General features: G+C 41.4%; 1 protein-coding gene across 1 annotated transcript; it reads left to right on the top strand.

Moving 5' to 3' along the window:
• Positions 1 to 20238: 20238 nt before the first annotated feature.
• Positions 20239 to 22843, top strand: LOC310994239 (calcineurin B homologous protein 3-like; the record flags this gene model as incomplete). The annotated part of the gene is made up of 8 exons (XM_083982848.1): positions 20239 to 20302; positions 20842 to 20911; positions 21171 to 21251; positions 21399 to 21538; positions 21638 to 21699; positions 22155 to 22262; positions 22534 to 22581; positions 22766 to 22843. 8 exons carry the CDS (start codon positions 20239 to 20241, stop codon positions 22841 to 22843), a joined length of 651 nt encoding a protein of 216 aa, XP_083838974.1.
• Between the last annotated feature and the right edge of the window lie 1620 nt (positions 22844 to 24463).

The following is a 24463-nucleotide window of genomic DNA, read 5'->3' on the forward strand; positions in this document are numbered from 1 at the left end:
TAAACAGTTTTTGGCATCATGTTTCCTTGCCAAGTGTTATTGCTACAGGACTTTTTTTTCACTTTTGTTCAGTTAATCTAATGCACTTGGGAAAAAAGATCAAAGCAGTTTTGCAGAGGCATGTATGTGTGTAATATCTGGCACAGGAGCAGTGTTGAAAAGATGTGCGTGATCATTTGCGCCTGTGTGACACATGTATACTTGACACCGATCCTCTAGCTGTTAAATCATTACTTCGGTCATAGCTGGAGATGTTTTGAACGTGTATTAAATCAAGCTTTCTCTGAGATGCACACTTGGTTCAACAAATTCAATATTATTGAGTCCTGTGTTTATTCAGCTCCTCCCAGACCTTTCATCTGCTTATTGTCCACGCTCTCCTGTGTGTCTGTTATCTCTGAAACATGCCTCCGGACGAGCACTGCTCCTGATAGGACACCGGCCACTGGTACCCACAGGGCGGAGGGGATCAGATGCTTTGCCAGAACTCATCGTCAGCGAAGATTATCTGGCTGCGTTTGAGCTCTACAGACTCAGGCCTATAACTCTCCAGACAGACTCGCAGACTGAGCTGTCCGAGCCAAACAAGCAAAAAATCATGTTGGATTGATGCTGACATTTATTTCTGAGAGGCAGGTTTACAGCAACACCGCCATTTATTCTGACACATGTACCCGCACTGAGCTATTGTGGTCTCTTTTCAATGCATATATCATAATCTGCACATTGATACGCATTCAGTCTCTCTGGGCTGCGCTCGGTTCTGCAGGGTCTAAGGTTGAGATTAGTGGGTCTAATCATTAAAGATACATTCAGTAAAATGTCACCCTCAGTGGATTTTGGTCAAACTCTGCTTTGTCCATCAGGTGATAATGACAGTGTTTTTTTTGTTTCGTTTCAAGGGGAATTGTGTGAAGGGAGAGATTACGGTGTCCTGGAGGCTCAGTGGGCTGAAGTACAAACCACAAAACTGTGACATAGGTTTGAATCTGGCCCAAGCACGTTGTCGTAATCTCCTCTTACCCAGTGTTTCCAGTCTGTGTCCACTTTCAATTCTCAAACATTTCCAAAAAGCGAAAAACAGACAAAAAAGCAAACCAAAATAACAATAAAATTAGGAAGACTGGGAAAACTAGGAATTACACAGCAATAAAAACTTGTAAACCTGCACTTGCTGACAAATGTCCATTCCTTTTAAAACCGTCTTCAGCTCCTTGCCAGGCTGTGCCAATGCTTTTTTTTCTTCCTTTTTTTCTAATCATGCCCGATCTCATTGCGCCATCATTGAATTAAGTGGCAATTTCAGGCCATGAGGATGTTATGTGGGTGAGAAACCTCTCCTAATCCAAGCATGCAATTCTATGAATAACAATGGTGAAACTCTATTCTGGATAAGCCATTACATCTGTCTCTCTGTCTCTAATTTTCCCTTTATTTTCCTTTTTGGTTTTAATGTCTTTTCTCCAGTAGCCCCTCCATCTGTTCTCATGCACTTCCTTCCCTTATCTCTTGTGTTTATCATATCTTTAAGTTTAAGATGTAAATCCCTAAACTGTTCACTCAGTCACATAGCCTGTCCACGTCTCAGGAGTACAAACAATGCGTGGTTTTTATTATGCAGCCTGCAGGTGATTATATTCTCCCCATACTGCCCTGCCAATTACGACGTGGCATTGTTCTATCGAAGGAGGAAGATTTATGTGCAGACAGCAGCTGTCTGATTTAGATATATCAGGGCTATTAAAACACTTCTCATGAATAGCCTGGTCTTTCAACACAATTGCCATATTAATCTCCTCCATGCACATGTGGCCAGACATCATATAGAGAGATTGGTTTCCAAGAGTGGTAGCTTTGGTAATCTTGTAGATTGTGCGTTGCAATCATATAGATTGCACATGTGTGTTAGCGGCGGGAGTCCTTTTGCATTGCGTTTTCAAATCAGGACACCTAGTACTGGGGGTCATTTTTTTCATTTCTGAAAGTGATATGGAACAAAGACATTGAAGGTTCAACATTCACATTCACTTTAAAAAATAAAAAAAGTGAGAAACAAAAGCATTATCTTTTTTTGAAGCGAATATAAGCCAAGAGTCAGTGTGAAGTGCAGCTCATTTCAGTCTCCACTCTCCAGATAACTACTTCTCCAATAAAAACAAGGCCTTAAGACTCATACATGAGAAGAGTATCAATGCAGAAGCATTGTAAACCAAAGTTTATTGCAAAAAGTGGCAGATTGTTCAAAGGTCATAAAAGAAAAACTATTTTCGTGGGAGAGTGTTGGACATGAACACAAGATTCTTCTTCTTCAGGCTGAGATTAGGAAGGTGTTTCCATCATGGTGCTGTAGCTGTGTGAACACTGAATAACACCCACCTTTGGCTTTTGCACATGCACTACACAAAGGTCAAGGACGTGTTGGTGGTTGCCTGACTAATGCATTATCTGTATCTGTATGCATTCACAGTGGTCAGCACTGATCAAGGTGATTCAGTTTAAGTAGCATTGGAATAAAAATTCCTTTCTTTTAATGGCCCCAGATAATCAGTGATTAACTACGTAAAAGTGGCAAAAATACGTAGATGAAAACTGCAAACCCTACTACTACTTGTTTAATTGCATGTTGTTTACTACCCATCACTGTGTTATACTGAATATCATTGGATATAGCAATGCAGCCAGCAAAACAAGTCACTGTGTATTCTCCATCCCCCTCATCCGTCCTGCATCTGCTCTGCCCCCCTAATTTAATAAAAATCTGTCTGTCAAAATTTCTGTTTCTTGCCACATCACTGTGGTTCCCTTCCAAACAAGCGAGGGGGTCACCGCTCCTCCTCTCAGTCCATCTGTCATGTTTACAGGTGGGTTGATCTGCTGCCACCACAGCCTATTTACACACTTGATTATTATGGAACATCCCACTCTGACTGGTTTATATTAATCCTGTGGCTATGAAGGCAACGGACTGGGAATTACCAATCTTTGCCAAAAAGAAAAAATAAATAAACAAAACAAAACAATACCACGCAATATAATTAGATTTGAAAAAACAAACAAAAAAAAACCCTGCAATATAATTTCTACTATTTACTTTGTGAATGTATTATGTGTAGGTATTCATAGGATGCAGTACTGCGCCACAATATCCAATTCTTACTGACCACTTCTGGCTGTTTGGGATCACATTAAGTCGCTTTTTCTTTTACAGAAATGTTGTTAATGAGTCTCAAGGTGTAAAGACAAGACCAGTCTCAGTTACCCCTAATCAAGTTTGCACATTATTATCTGGATACTGTAAATACAACTGACTCCAAAAACCCACAGGGCATGTGTTTTTTTACAAAACTGATTAATTTATTGATAATATTTACAACTTGGCCGACTGACTTTTACAAAACAAGTGTCTTACCTTTCACCAAGCGCACACCTAGAAATGTCTCAAACAAACAGGCTGATATATTCAATAGAGGGGGAACAGATCGTGACCTTGATCCTGTCGTCAGCTGTTGATCATTAAGTTAATTAACCAACAGAAACCGAGAACTAACAGAGGTCAACAGGGAGAAAAGATTTCCAATTCGTTGAATTAAACTTTTGAGGGGGTTTTTCGCACTGGGGGTTTAAATCTTCACAATGTTTGCGTAAATCTCAAGATGCTTCAGCATAAACCACTCTGTTCATTTAAATGCAACAGGCAAACAGTGAAATGGTCCACCCTTTTTTGATGCACTATAGCCCACATCTGAGGAATTATATTGACGCTCGAGGTGAATCCCACCCTGTATAAAGTAAATTAGTTTAGCCAGCTAAGCATTTCTAATTCTGATGACGGTATATGTTTCTTGTTTTTCACAGCACAGCGGGTCTACGTTTATCCGAAAGAACTGCTCACCTTGAGAAAAATGACAAATTATTCATGAGTCACATTAAATATGCCACAAAGAGGCCCATTTTATTCAGCAGCGGGTGTTAATCCAGATTGAAATCTGACGTCTAAAACAACCTGCTGTGGCTCACACCTACACAAGCTTGTTGAGCTGCTCTCTCTGCTTTTCTTGGAGAACTAAAAACAGACACGCAGGATGACACAGCTTGGAAAACATGCCTGTCACCGAGGAGGAAATCCTTCTCTGTCAGCCGGCTGAGCCGTAAACACAACAACATGTCTACTCAATAACCCAGTGGCAGTGACTTCCCCTTTATTTACATTCATTTGAAGTAATGCCGTATCACAGGGTTCAAACTTGAAGCCGTTGCCCACAGATCATAGACATTAGGTCATGGGATCCATCATTCAGTGATGCAATCTTTTGTAGGTGAATTTCATAAACTACTGAAACCCAGTTTGTCCGCCCGTCACAAAATATTACAACTTAGACTTATCTCTAATAATAGACAGCGGTTCTGCAAACAGGGTGTTATCTTATCTTTGAGTCTATAAAAAATGCCTTTTTGTTTGTTGCCTCTGGTTTATCAGCGCAGACATGCACTAGATGGCAAGATCAAAGCAATGTCAGAGTGACAGCCATTTAATTTTCTCTACGCCATGCATGATATAGGCTACTGTATAGGCTCCTACATCTTTGTAGGTGACCACCACTGACTGTACACAGGTTTGTGCGGTGCATTGTGAGGTAATTGGTGACCATTATTAAGGGTGTAATAATTCTCAATGAACAGTAAGATTGCACAGCATCTAATGGACTACACATAATGAACAGTTAATGATCTTAGAGCCTGCGTGGACATACTGTAGTTTTATGTTAGTGATGCCACATCTGCTTTTATCGTTTAAGAAAACACATTAAGACATATGACAATACAAGCTAAGATTATGTTATAGTTGTATGATATGTTGCAGAGGATTAACATAATTTTGTTCAGTGCAACATCATAATAAATTGATAAATTGCACACAGCATAGTATAATAAAATGTAATATAGGGTTTTTAAGTCAGTTTAAGATAATTGTACAAACTGGTGGATCAGAACAATGAGCATGTCAGAGAAAACTGTGAAAGAATGTCCTTTCTCGTTAAAACGTTGCATTTGGTGAACTTATGTAAATGTCATTATTGCTCCACCCAGCTTGAACCTGAGCAGAGGTCTAATCAGCAGAATTATTGAAGACACCTGTGAGTCTAATGCGCACAGGTTAAAACGTGGCCTGATTCCTGAGCAGCTGATTCTTGTGGATTAAACGTACAGATTGAAACTGTTATATGATAATTAGATTTTTTTTTTTTTTTATCCAAGCAGACTCTGGTTTAGAAAAGAGGCAAAACACTTTATAATTCCCTGCATTTTTAATCTTTCTGCTGTTATTACAAAATGTGTGTAAGGGTTGTAACTTTGCTCTCTCGTGGGACAATAAAATAATAATGATTGTACATGCAAACAAAAATATCAGAAAAAGGTCCAGTCTTTTACTGCATGGTCTTGCAAATGCTCTGAGACTGTGCCCGCTGCTCAAATCTGATTGGCCAGTCGTTGTGCCATCAGTAAGACTGTTGTGTTTTGAGAATTGCTGCAAATTTCTCCTTGAAGCTTCTTCTTGAAACTAATTTGGAAAACCTTCAAAGCAGTGGACGGAGCTGTGTGTGGCTGTCGCGTTTTGGATCTTAGTTGTCATGTGTCAAGTGTTGCTGCCCGACACAATGTGATTGATTATCCTACCTCTACCCTGTTATGGATCTACTGCCAGCGTCACAGTCTGTGACTGAATGATAATCACCCTGATAAACAATTAAAATCTGGATTTGCAGCAAGAATGCAAGGCGTCAGACAGCAATGACAGCGAAGGTTAGTCTTGGTCAATGAACACATGTGGAACTCTCAAAAGGGACTTCATACATTTTATCTTCTCCTTCATCTATTTACATCCCAGTTTGTATGTGGACACAGGTAATCAGGAATTAGCCAAATGGCTCTGGATGTGTTTTTTTTAACTCTACAATATCTCACCTTGTATTTTCTTGCCTAAAAGAGTTCTACAGACTGATGGGGTGAAGACCAACAATGACACAAAATCCTGCCAAGAAGGCTCGGAGAGCTGATAATCACCGAGCGACGCACACTTCCTGTCAAGCTTGATTGACTGTCACCCTGCAGGAGAATCACTTGGAAACACCACTAAATCCCCATCCCACCTGCTCTGCAGTTCAAAGAACATGGTGGGTGAAAGCGCTGACACAAGCTGCTCTCTGTGTGTAATAAAAATTCAACAAGCTCTTCACCTCACACAGGTCTCAGCTGATGCCCATGAATTGGGCTGGGCATCAGCCATCACCATCCAGTGACCTTGCCTGCAATGCAGCGGGGTAAACTTCACAGCCGGTCTCTGCCGAGCCACGCAGCACAGCACGACACAGGCCGGTATCTCAACACAACAGGTCTTTTTCAGAGCGTTAAACAGGGACCTGAGACTGAGCTGCTGATAACATAATATAGCTGCTCGAGAGCCCATCCTTCCTGCCAAATCAAACCTTCTCACACAGAGCAGGAAAGTGAGTGGAAGAAAAAAGGCGGCGGCACAGGTCACAAACAGAAACGCTCTGATGCCGGGGGACCACACGGCCGTGCAGGAGGGAACGGGGGAGTCTTCTGAACTTTGAAATGACAGTCAGCATCTTTCAGTGGAACCAATTCGCTGACTGTAGCCGGCCCAAAAATGTCTTCAAGGTGAGTGTATAAAACGGCATGTATTCTCTATGGACTGCGTATTAGCTGGGCCCAAATCCATTTTTTAGGCACCGTGAAAATAGCCAGTGTAAAAGACTCATTTTCAATTCTCGTGCTAAAACCACTAAAATCGCTGTACTGATTATTTTGTGCTTGATTTAAATATTAGCCAGTGTGCCCCTTTGAAATACAAAGCTGTCCTCTCTGTGGAATACTTCCTGTTCTGTGTGCAGCAAAAACAGGAGCAACAGGAAGGCGAGGATGAAACCGGTTGAAACTCCCTTGATGGCCAAACCTCCTTTGAAGCTTCCTTGTCTGCCTTTGGGGAGACACATAAGCTGGAACTGTTCAGACAATGATACTTGGGGTCACATCCGTTTTAACCGGCAATGAATACATTACAGCCATGATTTATGATCAACAATGTTTTCTGTGCATTTTTTTTTTCTCCACGTCGGTGACAGCCAGAGCTGGAGCCAGATGGGCTTTGGGCTGCTCATACATGCTCATATACATAATCTACACAGGTATGTCCATCTGTCCCATTCTTGTGGACATGATAAATCAACAACCTCCTGCCAGGGCTTTTTTCACATTTGACACAAACACTCACTAGGACTTCAATTTTAGTAGTGGAAGATCAAAGGTCAAGGGTGCTTGTGACCTCACAAAACACAGTTTGGACTTTGTGAAAACCATGTCAGTTAAACTTGTTATAGGCGTAAATTTAACCCATGGTCCAACGCACCGTGACACCGAGTAAGACCCAACTTCGAGAGAGATTAAGTGTGCTGACCGCTAGCTTCTCTAGTTGTAGCAACTTTAGCAAGTCATTATCTCTCCACACGCAAACCGCAATCAAAAAGCCACTCATAGCCACAAATAATGCTCAAAACAGCAACAAACGTCGTCAACAGTACAAACAGGCTCCCAGCACATAATACGAGGCATCAAACATCTGTTAGCTTAGCCTGGTTTCTATTGAAAAGAGACGGGAAAAAACTCACCCACTCTCCTCCAGTTATGCAGCAACTTTCCGTGTCCACCATAACGTTAGAGTCCAGGCACTGATAAAACACGTCCGAGTGCTCCTGGCAGCACAAACAGTCAGTTTCAGCGGCCATGGTCAGGCAGTGACCACAGCCTGGCCACTCGAAGGCCCCAGGTCCAGCACATAGACTCCACCGGCAGCTCCCCCCTCTTTCACTTTTCTCCTCAATTTCCTTCAGCTCGTCTTCGGTATACTCGGTCTCAAACGGATAGGGGCGCCCATCGAAATGAAACCAGTTGTTCTCGAACTGCACAAACTCAGGTGTTGTCCATGGATGTATTGGTGTTGTCCCTTCTGTGATGTGTCTGCTTGTTACTGCCATGGTTACAGGTAGTCAGCTGGCGTGGAGGCGATTGCCGAGTGAAGTAGTCTGTTGACTCACCAAAGTAAAAGTCTTCACCAACATAAAACTTATAAAATAGACATTAACTTGTAATACAATAAAGGCAAAAGCTTAACTTAATGGCTCGTGGACTTTCTGTAACTTATATTCCTTAAATTAAAAAGTGTCACCGCATTTTATTAGCTTGGTGCTTTTATTTTGACGGACAGGCCTGTCCCTCTCGCCCTGCATCCGGTTGCTGACCAAAACAGCGAGTCAACGGCCCCAGACTAATCCCACAGCTCAAGGATGAAAATGTGTGTATTACTCCATGCAGTGCAGCCAATGTTCCTATGTATCTGGCCTATCTGTAGTATATAGTGCCGCGCACTTATACTAGTGTGATGAGACTGGAGCAGCGTGAAGTGTGAGCGGCCGGAAGTCTAGGTAGTAACATGAACGTGGAGGCAGACTAGGCTGTATGCAGTGTCATGTGAGTCAACAATAAAGCCTGCTGTTGTTAAACCAGAGCCTGGAGTCACGGCGTCCAGATATACACCACCCGGTCATCATAAGGTTATTACACTATCAGTTTCTAAAAGTCATTATGGAGTGTTCACAGGGTAATGTACGGAATTGGGCATTTCTAACTTTAGATATTTCCGGGAGACGCGACGTCACACGCGAGATCAGGACGGCGTTTGTTGCCGGAAGAGACTGCCTGTAACATAGTGAAGCAGACACATGGATGTATTATGAGCAGACATCACAGAAGGGACAACAAGGCTGAGTTTATGGAGTTTGAGACAACGCCGACTGGTTTCATTTCGATGGGCACCCCGATCAGTTTGAGACTGAGTTTACCGAAGATGAGCTGAAGGAAATGGAGGAGAAAAGGGAAAGTGGGAGATGCCGGTGGTGTCCCGGTGCTGGGCGAAATTAAGTGGTCAGTGTGGTCACTGCCTGCCACTGAAATTGTGCTGCCAGTCAGACTCGGACGTGGAAAGCTGCTGCGTGTAACTGGAGGAGAGTGGGTGAGTTGTTTTCATCTCTTCAGTAGAAACCAGGCAAAGCTAACAGATGTTTGATGCCTCATGTGCTGGGACCCTGTTTGTATTGTTGATGACGTTTGTTGCTGTTCTGAGCATTATTTGTGGCTATGAGTGGCTTTTTGTTTGCGGTTTGCGTGAGGAGAAATAGACTGCGCTGTTTGTTATGGTGCGGTCTTTGCTAAAGATGTTACAACTAGAGAAGCTAGCGGTCAGCAGACTTCATCTCTCAGGCGGGGTCTAACTCGGTGTCACAGTGCGTTGGACCATGGGTTAAATTTATGACGGAATATCCCTTTAAACTCAGGGATGAACTGATTAGATTTTGATTTGGCCAAAGGTCAAGTTCGTTTTTGCCTTATCAGAATATAAAAGCCCATCTGAAAACACCTCACCTGAACTCAAGGACAAACTGATTAGGCTAGATTTTGTTGGGCAAAGGTCATAGGTCATGGTGACCTCACAATGATCATGAACAGAACTCCTTGATCGAATCCCTTAAGATTTTGCACCAATGTCCTCTTGAGGTCAAAGTTGAGTGCAATTTATATGGAGGGTTACACGAGTGAGTTTGTTTACTTTCTGAGGTCAATTACAAAGAACAAGACCAGGATAATAAGGTTTTAAAAAAAAGTAATACAAAGTGGATGTTCCACAGATAAAACCTTAACCTTCAGTGGTATTGAAATGTAATATATTTTATAATATATGTTTTAAACACATTTTGTGTGTTAGATGTTTTGTACATCCAAATTGTTGAAACAGATGAAGGGAAATTACCTACATTTCGTTTCCACTAACATATTTTCACAGTGGCGGTAAGGGTATTAAAACGCTTATCAGTGAAGTGCAAGAAACTTCTTTGAAGTTTGCTATTAAATTTGCTGAACACATAATCTGCCTATTAAACTGTGATTCAGCTCTGGGGAAAAGAAGAGGGTGATGTTACAGAGAGTTCATGGGTTCACCAGCATCATTAGGATTCATCTGCTGGGGAGCGTGAATATATAATATAATGGTATTGTTTTCTTTATAAGGCCATCCTGTGTGACTTGCCTCCTTATTTATGTTCTCTCTTGACTCTTTAAGTCAACCCCAAAAGCTGTAGTCTCAGGCTCGATAGATTGATAATGTACGCTACGGTGACTGTCTTTGGTGAGCATTCGCACCCTTCTCCTGGTATAAATTACAGAGTCATCTTGAATTGGATTACCTCCCAAGTATGGGAGATTTTAAAGCTATAGGATCAAAGGCTATTTTACTACTGAATGCACATGTCCTCTTACCAAATGCAGCTGGTGAAATGTGATTTCCCAAACTGTTTTAACTGTTTTTATGTTTGTTTTGTTGTTGTTTTTCAAGTGTGTACTTTATGTGGACCTACTGTGCTGCTCTCTTGGCCAGGATCCCCTTGCAAAAGAGATTCTGAATCTCAATGGGATTATTACAGTAATTAAGTAAAGGTTAAATAAAATATTCACAGCATATGTCATGAGAAATAATGTGATTACATCTCCGATCAAGTAAATGCAGCAGATGAACAACAAGCACTTGTCAGTTTCTGACCTTGGTACAGTATATCAACCAGCAGCAGTTCTCAGTCTCAGATCCAAGACCCTGGGGTCCCTGTTTGTTTTCACTCCAGCTTCCAGTTCTGGCTTTGGCCCAGGTGGTGCCAAGGGTAAGATCTAAATAATACAGGAAGGACTCAAAACTTTTTTGTAGACATTTAACCAGGATCCAGGTTTTTGTGTTCAAGTCTTTTCTCAGGCAGATCTCATGGCCTAAAGGAAAAATAAGTGATCACTTAGAAATCCTCAGGGGCAAATCATCTGTCAGGTTCAAATGCTGACGATTAAAGTGACACAGCATTTGAACATGAACATGAAGTTGTTGTTTGGAAATGTCCAGTTAAAAGCTCAGGGTCAACTACTAAGTCTCTGTTGTCTGTCATGTTACAACAACTGTTTCTCTCTGAGGTCTCTTTTCATCCACAACATCAGTCATATTTACGACATTAAAAGAGCAGCAGAAGCTGACATGGTTTGTGAAAAAGATTAAAAGTTGGGGGGGAAATACCTGCAAGGAATTAAATAAAACACTTAAATGACAGATACAAACAGTTTAGGTGGAGGACTATCACATATATCATCTTAATTCAAATTTTAACCCTAACCCTCTATCACTTTGGTCTAACCCAACAACTACTGGACAGATCATTTGACATTTGACACACCAGCAAGTGCTGTCAAATTTTTTTTGCTAAAGCATGGATGTTTAATCTTAATTAATGTAACCTACGGTATTTCAGAAGCATATGATTAATGGTTGCATTGTGATTACAGAGAATGGCAGGTTTATATACAGTTACCCAGAGAGAGAGGTGTACAGGGCCAGAAGGGGGCGTTGGGTCATTAATGTTTTGCAGAGCTGTTAAAGGAGTTCAGTTTCAGGCTTGAGTGACACATCAGACCAGAATAAGACCGAAGTGTACTGGACAGAACTTGGTGCAGATGAGTTGACTGTAATTCCTAATCACAGGTTTCTGTGCTTCACCAATCATCACATATTCATCTGCAGCGTACAGTCTACTACCTCTGTGACGCCCCACGACTACTCAGCATTCTGTTTCTTATGGCTTGAACAGCTGTCCTTGCTTTTGATTTTGAAATATAGGCTATGCATATCACGTAGTGTATATGCTAATTGAAATTCCAACATGCCTTTTTTTTTTTTTTTTTCAGCAGTGCCATTGCTTCAGATGGAAAGTTCTGTCTCATTTTTGGGATAATGACTTGTTTTGGGGTTTAAGTTCAGTAAACTTGCTTAAAGTTTGGTTTCGTAATTTGAATTTCTAATGAAACCGCTGAAGGGTGCATGAGGGGGAAAAAATAGGCTGAAGCATTTAGTCTTAAATTAATGTCACAGCAAACTGGTGAATATGTTGACATTCAGAGCCTAGAGGTCATAAACACCTCCGTTATGGACTTGGATTACATGTAAGGTCAAAGCAATGGGCCTGAATCCTTGAGAGCTGCAACTGCAAGGATCTAAATGTGGATATTTGTATATTCACATATGACCTTTCCATATTATTATTCCCTCACCATGAAATTGCTGGAAACTCCATTTTGTGTCATTTAGGTAACACTATAGGACATAAAACATCTAATTTATGCACTTGGTATTTAGATAATTATTGTTTCTGTAGATTACTGTGAGATACTGGCTTAACAGTAACGCCAATATAACCTTCACCTATAAACATTTTATACGACACATAGCAGCTCATAAGATGATCCATGTTAAGGGTTTGCTGTAAGCACTACTCTGCAGGCAACTACAACAGTTATTCACTATGAAAGCAAGCAAAGGCAAGAATTTTATACAGTTGGTGGTTGCAAATGAAACCAAGCTCAGTTTCTGCTATAGTTTACAGTAACTTCAGGGAAACTTTGTCGCAAAGTGATACCACAACCACCAAATTTTTCCACATGCTAAACAGTGGGCGTAAGGTTATAGTAACAGTCAGACGTTAATTCAAAGAATTGGGAGTGACGTCTGCGTAGGCTGAAAACATTAGCATTCCTAGCTAAGTTGTCACAGTAACGCAGTAGCAATCTCACATACATAAAAGATAAAGCACTTCTCTAACTGATAATATATCATAATTAACTAGCTCTAAATTGCATTGCAAGGACAGAGCTGTATCAACAACTGGCAGGGATGCTAACTTTTTAAAAAGAGTTAGCTTGAACCATCCAAAAGTCAGCCAGAGATAGTGTTTATAATCAGCTTGTTATAGCAGCAGTTGATAAAATTTGCCAGTGACAGTTGTCATTTCAGGACGGTTGCTGGCTCAGAATGAGAAACATGCTGGTCTGAAATCCAGGACCCACTGTTTGAAAAATGATGTAGAGGTTTACTTCACCATGCTCCCTGACTAAAAATACAACCTGTCCACCTAGATAGAAACCTTAATTCAGTTTCATAAACAGTTAAACTTATTTAAATACTTAAATAATACCAGAGAATAACTCATAGACAATGCAACAACTAATACACATGTGGGACAGTTGACATTTCTGCTTTTTGTGGATGACGCTCTCCATTTGGCTTCACCAAACTGTGACCTTGAAGATCAATCCTAGAGGTTAGGTGCAGGAAGGGCTGGATTTCTCATTCTAGCTAAGGAGGGAGCAGCTGCCACAAATGGAGGAGCTCAGGTGAAATATTGTAGAGCAATGGTAGCCTACAAAGTATTGTGAGATTGATGATCAGTTAGGGGCATGGGCTGGCAGGCTTTGCATCAGAATGTGGTGGGAAATCACAGCTGAGCTATAAAGTAGCCCGAGACTCTCAATTTGTCTTGTCAGTCCTCATTCAACTCCTAAACCAATGGTCACAATCTTTGAACGGCGACAGAGAGAATGAGACTGCAGATACAAGGGACTTTAATGAGCTTTCTCCAATGGGTGCCATGGTGTCTTGTCTGTGAATGTAGACAAACCACAGCACTCGAACATCGGCTCCTTTGCATTGCGAGGAGGAGGCAGCCGAGGTGGTTCAGGCAATCTCTAGAAGCTGCCAGACTCTGTTTGGAGGAGTCCTGAGGCATGACCAACCGAGGAGACACCCCGGAACAGACCAAGGACACACACAAGTGTTTACATCCCCCATTGGCATGGGAGGGATGAGGAATCCCCCCCCCCCCCCCCACAGGAGCTGGAGGAGGTGGCTGGGGAACAGACATTTGTAATACCTGTCTGGCATCGCTAAAGAATAGATAGTGATGTTACTGTAGATTTTATGTCTTAAATAAGTCTTCCCGACAATGACTTCAATGTTTCTTAACTTCAGCGACAACGTTTTAAACCTTTCTACTATCATACTATCTTTTACTGTAACTTAGCTTTGCCTTTGCCTGTGTCTGAACTGCCTGTGCCCTGAAATTGATTTCTCTCTGTCTGGAGATCAAAGCGTGCCCTGTCCACGCCTCTGCTATCCCCTCTCTTTTTCTGTATTGACAAACCAAGGGCAAAGAGAGAAAGAGGCACGTTTGTTTGTCCTTTCATGTGCCATCCATTCAAAACAAAACTTCCTGATTTACAGCACTAGAATTAGTAATGAGACCAAGATCACCGCTGGACACCAAATTCTCAGTTGTGAAAAGCAAGACTCATTCATAATATTTTTTTTAGCCAATTTATATGGTTGTATTTCCAGCTAGTAGTTTTCTCATGAGATACAGTAATTATTATGTCTGTCTAGTACCTGCCCACCCTTTCTCTAAGATCTGGTTTTAGAACTGGGTCACCTCCAAAGTGATGAAAGTAATTAAAAGTACCCAAACAAACGGCTTCTGAATCTTATTTCAGCTCCACTTATATTAATGTATGGCATGGCTCATAAATGTGGAGGGTGACCATTCATAAATTTGTCATGAGCTCATTTGGATTAATTAACAGGCATTAATGTGGAATTAACTGTTCCCTTAAGTTTTAATGCAAGACCCGAGAACTTCTATTAGAAAACACAGACTGAGGCTTTAATATAAAGCCAATTCTGTCTTTGCTTTTGTCTGCAAAAAAAAAGAAGAGTCTCATCAATCATAAAATATGTGAGCTGTCAGATCAAACAATCTCCAGTGTTATTGTGAGATATAATTCAACCGTCTTATAAAAAGTAGTGGTGACAATAACAGGCTGCCGCTGAATGTGGTGAATAAAATAACACTGTGTAAGTTGGTTCTCTGTTCTTTGCATGAGGAAACGGATCAAAAGCTATCACAAATTTCACAAGTAACCAAATTACACCAAAGCAAATTCTCAAAATTGTGTTTTTGATGTCAATACAAAGACTCGTCTGCTCAAATTTCTGCCATCAGGAGCTTGGAAGAACATTTTATTTCCATTAAACTGACGATAATTTTCGTTCGTAAATATCTTTCCAAGTAAGCCAAACAAACAACAGAATCCATCAAAGGTTCAGCTATACCTGGTTTATTTTGAGTGTTTTGTTTGAGCACAGGCAGCCGGCCAATTTCTTATGAATCTCACAACCCACATGCTCCGATGTGAGTGTGTGTGTGTGTCATTGAGAAAGAGATCTGTGTATGTGGAAGGCAGTGAGTTGCACATGTGTCTAGCGTATGTCTGCTTGCTGAAAGGAAGAGGCAGACAGGTGAAAAGAGAGATGGAGAGAGAGCGAGACATGTCGCAGCACCCTCAGGACGTCTCCTCTTTCTGAGCAGCTGTTGTCTGAGAGCTGGAGGCAGCACTGCGGCGCCCTGTCAACTCCTTCTCCCACAGAAGCCCCCGTGCATGCAAAACAGGCTCAGGCTGCCAGGTTCAGGCTGCCCTCTCTCCTTGGCCACGCTTTTCCGCCCCTTTTCATCTCCGTGTATAACAGGCACCTCCTTATTTTCTCTCCTCCCTCACTCTGAAGCTGAGTCTTTATTCAAATCAATTTGCAGCCATCAAACGCAGTGCATACGGTAATAGTTACAACACGCGCAGCAAGTGAGACAATTTTATGAGAAAGAACATTTCAAGGGCAGAGACTGAGAATGTATTGTTGTTTTTCAGACCAGATTGATTGTGTACTAGATGCATCAATTCCCCTGCACAGGGGAAAATAAATGAACATGTTCTGATTCGGCCGAGCTCTTTCGACTCAAAACATCCGCTTTTACTTGGAGCTGTCTGGCCAGTGGCTCATACATAATTAATCAATTTTAAACTTTTTTGTGCTCTATTTATTTTAATTGAAAATAGTTGGAGTTTGCTCAAAGCCCATTGTCAAACATTGCACATATGAAAATTGACCTAGTACATCACTCTAGGTTTAAAGACAAATCAATTAAATGTTAATTATTGCGATATCATGCATGGATTACCAGCTTGTCAAATGGGCAGCTGCCCCCGAGACCCTCGGTTCAGTTGGTTATAAGCAATTTGATTCATCTCAAATAGGTGTAACTTGGCACCGCTGAAGTTCAAAATCAATGGTGTGCTTCTCACACAGTTCTTGTGTTGTGCTCATATTGTATTGGCTAAATAAAAGTTGCGATCGATCAGTGGCATTGGCAATGACTGACCTATGAAACATGATTCTAGTAAGTGCTCCACTATGAGAGTAAATGTTGGTTTGTGGGTCTCCTGATATGAGGGCGTGGACAACAGAGGCTTTGCAACAAATTATTACCCTGAGGCCCTCCAACTGATTGATCTGACCGTGGTCGAGGTGCAAGGACTAATGCTTTGACAGGTTGAGTCACACAATTCTTGACACAGAACATAGAAAGCTCTCTCAAGTAGATGATTGTAGCTTAAGGGGGGGGGGGGGGGGGGGGCTCTTAATTAACCACAGTGTACTGAAACACATGTTCACAATGCTGATGATATTCTGTCACTGTACATTCATTAATAATTCATAAATTATACATGTCACAACGGGGCAAAAACCTGTTGAGTATATACTGTAAGCTTAAAAAAGGACAGTTCCAATAAACCATCAGATGTGTGTGTGTGTGCACTGTGGCACTCAGGAAAGTAACACACACAGATCTGAGTCCAGCTTTCATCATTTTGGTCAGTATGTGATCGAATTTGATATTGAGAAGAAGAAACAACAAAACACTCAAGGGGTGGCGTGGCGTGAAAAACAACACTGTGTGGTGACTGCAGGCAACGGGATCAAAATTGTAGATAAGATCATACATTTTTAAATAAAGGTTCAGTTGAGTTGTCCTTATGATGCCTCTTGATTAACCATTAGCAGTGACAGCTATTCCTCTTGACTGGAGGACGCTACCATTACACATTGTGGGGCTCTGACAGCTTTGGAAGGAAGCAGCTGCGAAATAGGACGGGGTGGGATCAGCTCATTACAGTTTGATGAGACGACACACAATGCCGTACAAACGATGAGCAGAGAGGACTGACAGGGTGTAATTTGTTGATATAGTACGGAAAATGAGTACCCTGTGGTTAACAATACACTCAGCACAGATAATGCAGAGGGATTGACACGGTGTGGAGCCATAAACGTTGCCCTCGAGTGACTGCGAGTTAACACATAAAATCAATACACATCATATTATACAGTATATGTTTAGTCTTTCCTCTTCTGATGAAAGCAAAACTAAATTGCATCACAAGTACATGATTCTTTACCAAAGTGATCTTCACCCAATAGTTGATAAAAGGCTACCACCATGTGGTCTACTTCAGCACTACACAGTTTTAATCAACAACATATTTTTGGGATGCATCCTCTATGGTTATCAGCACATTTTCACATTTCAGATTAGTAGAAATTGAGGTTTAGGACATAATGGTTAAATAGGTGTGAGCATTATGGGATATTTTAATGTAGGAGCTCATTTATGACGCTCATGCAGGATGTGTGGATTATAACACTCCCTACATGTCATGTGGGATGTGGTGTTTGAGTTCAGGCTTTGGACAGTGAGTGACTCACTAAGGGCAGAAACCTGATGCTGACTGACTGTGGTTTTGCAGTATTCAAACGTGTCCAACCCTGAGACACACCCAAACAAGTGTTGTGAGTTGAGGGACTCGTTTGGGTCCTCACAGTCTTTGTGTATAGCGCAGATAAGCTTAGGTAGACGACGAGCAGGAGGCAGGGGTCAGAAGTTTAAAATGTCCAACTTGACAATGCAACGGACGTGCCGTTCAGGTGCTGCTGATAACTACAACAAATATTTCAACTTCCAGCAAGATGCTAAATGTCACGCTCTGTCAGTTTGGCAGCAGAGGCTACAATAAACACTACATGGTATTTGACCTACTTCTATCAGGTTCAAAGGTCATTCTTAACATTGGAAGCAACATCTAGTAGCTCTTCTAGGGCTTTTGAACATTTCTGCCCATTGGGCCCCCTGTGTATTGGCCCATGTGGGGCCAACAGCAGTTGAGGGTTTTCCGTGGCCGACCCACCCAGTCTCGCCCACAGAAAGCCACCACAGATCCTTCTTGCTGTGAGGCAACAATGTTAACCACTGCAACACCATGAGAGGTTGACAAAATAACTTGCTGTATCCTCTTAGCAATTCTTATCACATGTGCTGAGACATCCTGTTGTATGGTTGGTTTTGATATATGCTATGGCTATGACTTAGCTTTGCGAAAGCTGACATAATTCTGCCACCCAGCAAACATGCTTATATGTGGGTCCATTGTGGGTTTATTGTGGGACATGTTGGCAGTTGGCACTGGGCCCCTATGTTGAGCCCAATTGTGGAATTACCATATGAGTAAGCCCATTTGGGGGCCTATTAAAGGTTTTCTGTGCCCTTTTTTGTCACTTGGATGCTTTAGAAAGTAGGGTCCCACTTTTGGATCCATTTCTGTGAAATGGGGGGAAAGGCCCGACACCTTGGAGCCCAAACCTGTAGTACCTCCTGGGCCCCATTCTTAGTCTGGAGAACCAACACTCAGCCCACCAACATGTGCTCCATGATGCTCCACATCAGATCTGTCAACTCTCCCGTTTTCCCCGGGAAATTCTGTTATTTTAATCATCTGTCCCGCCGTCTTCCCGTTTACACTTTTCCCCGTTAATCTCCCGTATACCCTCTCCGGCAGGTGGCAGTACATTAGTTGTAGCGCCCCAAGTATGCATGAAGATTTGCGAGATTCAAAAATCACAAGTGTGAGCACAAACCCCCGACCCCACCGTGGGTAGCCCCACCCCCCATGACCCCTTACATTTTTAGAAAAGTGTACAAGACACTTAAAATTACCCCTAGTCAACCACTTACAAACTACAAGATGGTTTTCACATGCAGCATCTTTATTTCACCATGTCCACCACAGGTGTGCCTGACTTAAGTACAATGATGAGGTAGGCTACACCTGATTAATCACTTCACCCAATAGTAAAGGACAGGACAATTGCCACTTTAGACTGCCAGGAGGGCGCTGCTGCTGTTGTCGTTGTCGTTGCATCTTTTATTTATTGTATGTTTTTACTGTATGTTTTTAGATGACATTACTATAGTTTTTAACTACAGTTTTTATTTATTGTACTTCTATTTATTTTTATTTATCTTAGTGGGCTGGCACGGGACCAGGGCATCGCAATTTCGTTCATCCCATGTTTTTAACATGTGTTGCATGACAATAAAGAGACCTTTGACCTTTTTGACCTTGAGGAAATACAAATGCCCACCTAATTTCAGGAAGTAGGAGCTGTGAAAACCAGATGGACCTCAAATGGGCATGTTTGCTGGACATCCCTGTCACATCAGTTATCATGTGTTAGCTGAATGCCAACCATGTCACAGAAGTCAACGAGTTAAACTTAGTGCTACAAGGAGCAGGACAGTAATACAAAATACCACAAGTGAAAATTATTTGGTTCATACCTTCAAAAAAAATGCAGAGTTTGGATGTAAGATGTAGATGGGACTGAGCATGCGCAGTGTGAGTATCGTCTTGCATGATTGGAGGTCTGAGACTTGTTGCAACAGCCTCACCTTTGTGTCTTTTCAGGTGAATCCACCTGTGGAACTAGATTTTTTTTTTTAGAAAGAAAGAAAGAAAGAAAGAAAGAAAGAAAGAAAGAAAGAAAGAAAAAACGCCTTATTTAATAATGAATCGATATAATCATAACATAACATGGAAATGAAAACACGTCTTATTCCTGTGCAGTTTGTAACATCGGTCATGTCAGCCTGTGATGTTTGTGTCATGCACCTGCTTCCTCTGCGCCCCTCCCTCCTTCCCTGCCTCTCTGCATGCGCGGTAAACAAATAGGTCGCAGTCAATGGCGGCAGCGGCTGAATAAATAATAATAGGGAAGTCTGAATAAATAATTTAAGCCGCTGCCTGTTGTTCGCGAAAGTGTGTCGTCATCAAGAAGACGGTAGTTGCGGAAGTTGCGACAGCGCAGGAAAGAGGAGGTGTGAGCCCTGCATCTGTTACACACACACACACACACAAACACACACACACACACACACACACACGCTCAGGTGGAGATGCATGATTGTGAAACATGATCCACTGAGATCCCGTTTCAGCTCCAACAGCTTCGGTTCGTTTCTGTCTCGTGGGTCCCGTTAACACCGGACCGGTTGTCGGGAGCTTCTGTTTATTCTTGGAGGAATGGGTGCACTACAGTCAGTACCAGGTCAGCCAGAGTACATTGATCTGGCTGAAAAGACGGGCTGTGAGTATTAATATTGTTTATATTGGCTACTTGAATGACTGTCAGATACGTAGGATGTGTGATGGAGGTATAAATGTGGGTCAGTCTAATTTTAATTCTAAGTCTTAAAGGGGAAATCCGACGTTATAATCTTATGTGTTCACCACTGCAGTGATCAATATTTAGCAATAGGCTTCAGTCTAATTAGATATGTCTCGAGATCTCTGTGGCTTTAAGTTAAACCAGCCTGTGTGGTGCACTAGCAATGAATAATTGAAGTTAATAGGAGTGTGAGTTTCACTGAGTGTGATAGTTGCATAGGAACACACAACAGAAAACCTGCTGCAATGTGTTTTGCATATATACAAATCTCACTACCTTGAAAGCTTCCAGGAAACCCTCTAAAGAGTTGTTGCTGTCAGTTTCTCGACAATGAAGTGACTTGTCAGAGTGGATAATGTTTAATTGCTGAGAGGAGTTGTTTGCCTGCAATGTCTGTTTTTGTATGAGGAATAACCCTCAGGCGATTGGCCCTAAGGTTGTCTCTCGTTTGTTTTCAGTTTCATTTGAACAAATTGCAGTCCTGCACAAAAGATTCAAACAGTTGAGCCACAATGAGGAAATTCTGCGGTAAGTTGATCTATCAATTAATGAGTCAGTTCTGATCATCATCATCATACCGGGCGTCTTTAAAATTCCAGTGTAAACTGTATTAAAAAAACATCTCTTGATCAAACATTGTTGTCATAATTTGTAGTATATCAGCTCGGCTTCCTTTCAGCTTTCTTTGCAACTGGGAACCTGACTAACAGGCTTCATATTGGCGTCTTAACAAGTGGCAGTAATTGTTACCCTTGTGGCACTCCTTTAAAACCTTTTTCTCCCTCAGGAGAGATCACTTCAATGAAATCCCAGATCTTGCGTGCAACCCAATCCGTGCACAGATCATAGAGGCGTTCTTTGACAGAAGGTCAGTAGTGTCAAGTCTGAAAGTCACATCGACCTATTTGCTTCTGTTCGTGTCACAGTTTCACATGTGGTTGGATTAGATTTTGAACCACAGTTTGCACCAGTATATTTGAGGGATTTTAAATTTGATCTTCGTGTGCTCCAACAGAAACTATCGTCAGAACGGTGAGGGGACGGTGGAGGAGATCGGCTTTGAGCAGTTCCTGGTGGTCATGTCCCATTTCAGGCCGCCGTCGCTGCACATGACAGACGAGCAGCGTGAGAGCGTCAGGAGGGAGAAGCTGAAATGTGCGTCTTTAAACTCATCACATGATCGCATGCTTGACATTGCGGCCGTTAACTGAGACAAAGCTGTTACTGAACTGACAATTGTGTTTCTCTCTGCAGTTCTATTCAACATGCATGACACAGACAATGACGGGACAATAACCCTGGAGGAGTACAGACATGTAAGCCTCTGCTCACTTCTATGGGCAAAGAAAATCCCACACATGCTTAGTTTTAAATCTTTTTAATCTGCATGTAACTAGTAATCATAACAACACTGTCTACTCAGAGTTTGGTGAAATCATCCTGGGTCACTGTGAGGTCATCATTTACTTCTGCATCAGTGTTTATCATCATCATTTGATCATTTCATTGAAATTTTGAGGATGTTTTAAGACACAGATGAGCCATAATAGAACAGAGTCATCTCTGTTTTACAGTATGTGTAACTCCACATCTGGTTATTGAGTATGTCTTACTCCCACACTTGAGAGTCAACTGCCTTCCTGCAAAACACCTAATTGCCAGCTAATGAGGGAAGGGAGGAGGCATGTCATTACCTCGAGACCCAGGATTTGAGTGCTGTAGTCACTGTAGTAATACTATTATGATTCAGCTGTTGTTCACATCTGTCCAGGTGGTGGAGGAGCTGTTGTCTCGCAGCGGTGCGCTGGGGAAGGAAACAGCCAAAAGCATAGCTGATGCAGCCATGTTGGAGGTGGCTAGTATTTCAATGGGACACATGGTACGTCAACTATAGCATTTTAAAGGTCCCATATTGTGTAAAGTGAGACTTCCCGGTCTTTTGAGATTTGCTAACAATGATATCACAAAAAAAAGGTGTCACTGCTCTCAGCCACATGAGACCCATTATCCAACCGAGCAGGATCTGTAAGCCAGTAAATTATGTATCAAAACCTAAAGTCAAACACAAAAAAGGGTAGAACACAGGGCCTTTAGTTTTTGAATCACTGTTTGTCTGGATTGTGTCAATAATCTCTCATTTGTGTCCACAGGAACCTGATGAATTCTACGAGGGAATAACATTTGAACATTTTCTCAAGGTGTGTACAGAAAAAAAAAACACTCTGATATATATTGTATGCTATGCGTTTGCTAAAACTGCTTCCTTAGCCAATAAGAAAACTTTGAAAATGCATCAACACTTTAAAGTAGGATTTAGTTTGGATTATACAGAATTGCATTGGAATGAGTTTCCGTTTTAACTCATGTCAGGCTCTTTTGCAGTTGCTGGACGGCTTTGAAATTGAATCAAGAATGAACATTCGCTTTTTGAATATGGACACGCCAACCCTGTGTAAGTGAAGTTGGTACACTGCACCATTCAGTGACTTTGGGGAGACTGATGGCACATATTACTGTAGTTATAACAGCAACTATTGCTTGTTTCCCACACCAACCTTTACCGCTTGCATTGACTGTATGCCTTACTACTCAATAACTATGCAAATCCAAAGAATATATATATATATATTATATAAATGATGGGTGTTTAGGAGTAGTTTATTTGACTGTAAGCAATAATATTAGATAATCAGTGACAACAATCAGGCTGGTAGTAGTTCGACAGAGCAATAATCAGCATGTCTGGTGTAACAGACAGAATGACTATGCATGCAAATATGGATGCTAGATGAGCATTTACAAATGTTAATGCCATAAACCAGTAACTCTAAATAATCAGGTATATATCGGTTTGTCCAAGTATCTATACATGTCAAAATAGTATGACAGCAACTAGAGATGCCTTCACACTGACACTGCAGAATATGTAACATGATGCATGCTCAGTCTGGACACATTTACACAGTAAAAAAGAAACAAGCAGGTGTGACTTCAGTTCACGATGTGCATTTCTGATGAAAAAGGAAATGGGAGTGCTGTCATGCAAGATTAACTGCTTAAAGGCAGAATCTGATTGGCTCTAGCTTCATAAGAAGAGGTGATGGGCTGTAAATTGTAATAAAATGTGATTTCTAGTCAATCAAAAGTTATAGAGGTCAGTTTACATGAACCCTGGAAACATAACAACCAGCAGGGTCACACCAGCTTTTCTCAGAAAAGTCAATGTTTCCTAAAGAGAGTGAATGACTTGACACTGCTTGTAGTCTCTATGGTGTGTGATCTCACTGCACCATAGTATTTTTAATCAGTAGACTTCTCTATAACAAGAGAAGAGACGGAGAAGCAGTGTGTTTTGAAGAATGTGGGAACAGATTATTCGGCTCACTCTTTATTATGTTTATGTACAGTTTAGATTGTACCTCGATGCTTTTACGTATGTTGTAACTTAGGCATGTGTTTGTTTTATTCCAACATATAATACAAGTGTGAACAAAGTCTTTACAGCTTCATCATATCAGATGTTTCAAGAAATATTATCAGTCCTATTACTTCCACTTTTTGGTCAAAACACTAAGAACAGTAATCTCATGTAAGCCTTTTCAAGAAGGCTCAAAATAAGTAAGATTAACATAAGTGGGTTATAAATGGGCAGTGGAGAGAAGATCTATAATCTTACAAATCTTCTCTACAGCATGAAAAGCTGCAGCTCGTCTCAGATTATCTATACTGACCTGCACTGACCCCACAACTTCACATAGTTTTTTTTCCCTTTAAGTCCCCAGCTTTTGGAGTTGCTGTACAGTCGGGCACCGATCTGTATTGTATGTTGGATTAAATATATATTTATATTTATGGCATATCCTGAGCATGCCAAGTAGCAGCACCTGATGCACTTACACATTCCAGTCAACATCTTCAGTGGCGGGTGTATACTGCCCTCCGCAGGTCATAAACGTATAAAACATGTCAAGGCACAATGAACTTGCACCTGATTCATTACATTTTCTACACAACTACAGATTACATACGATGTATGATACTGTGCTTTTCATAATGATGCGTTTGGGTCATTTTTATGCA

The sequence above is a fragment of the Trachurus trachurus genome (genome assembly GCF_905171665.1).
Source record: "Trachurus trachurus genome assembly, chromosome: 12".
NCBI classification, from domain to species: Eukaryota; Metazoa; Chordata; class Actinopteri; order Carangiformes; family Carangidae; genus Trachurus; species Trachurus trachurus.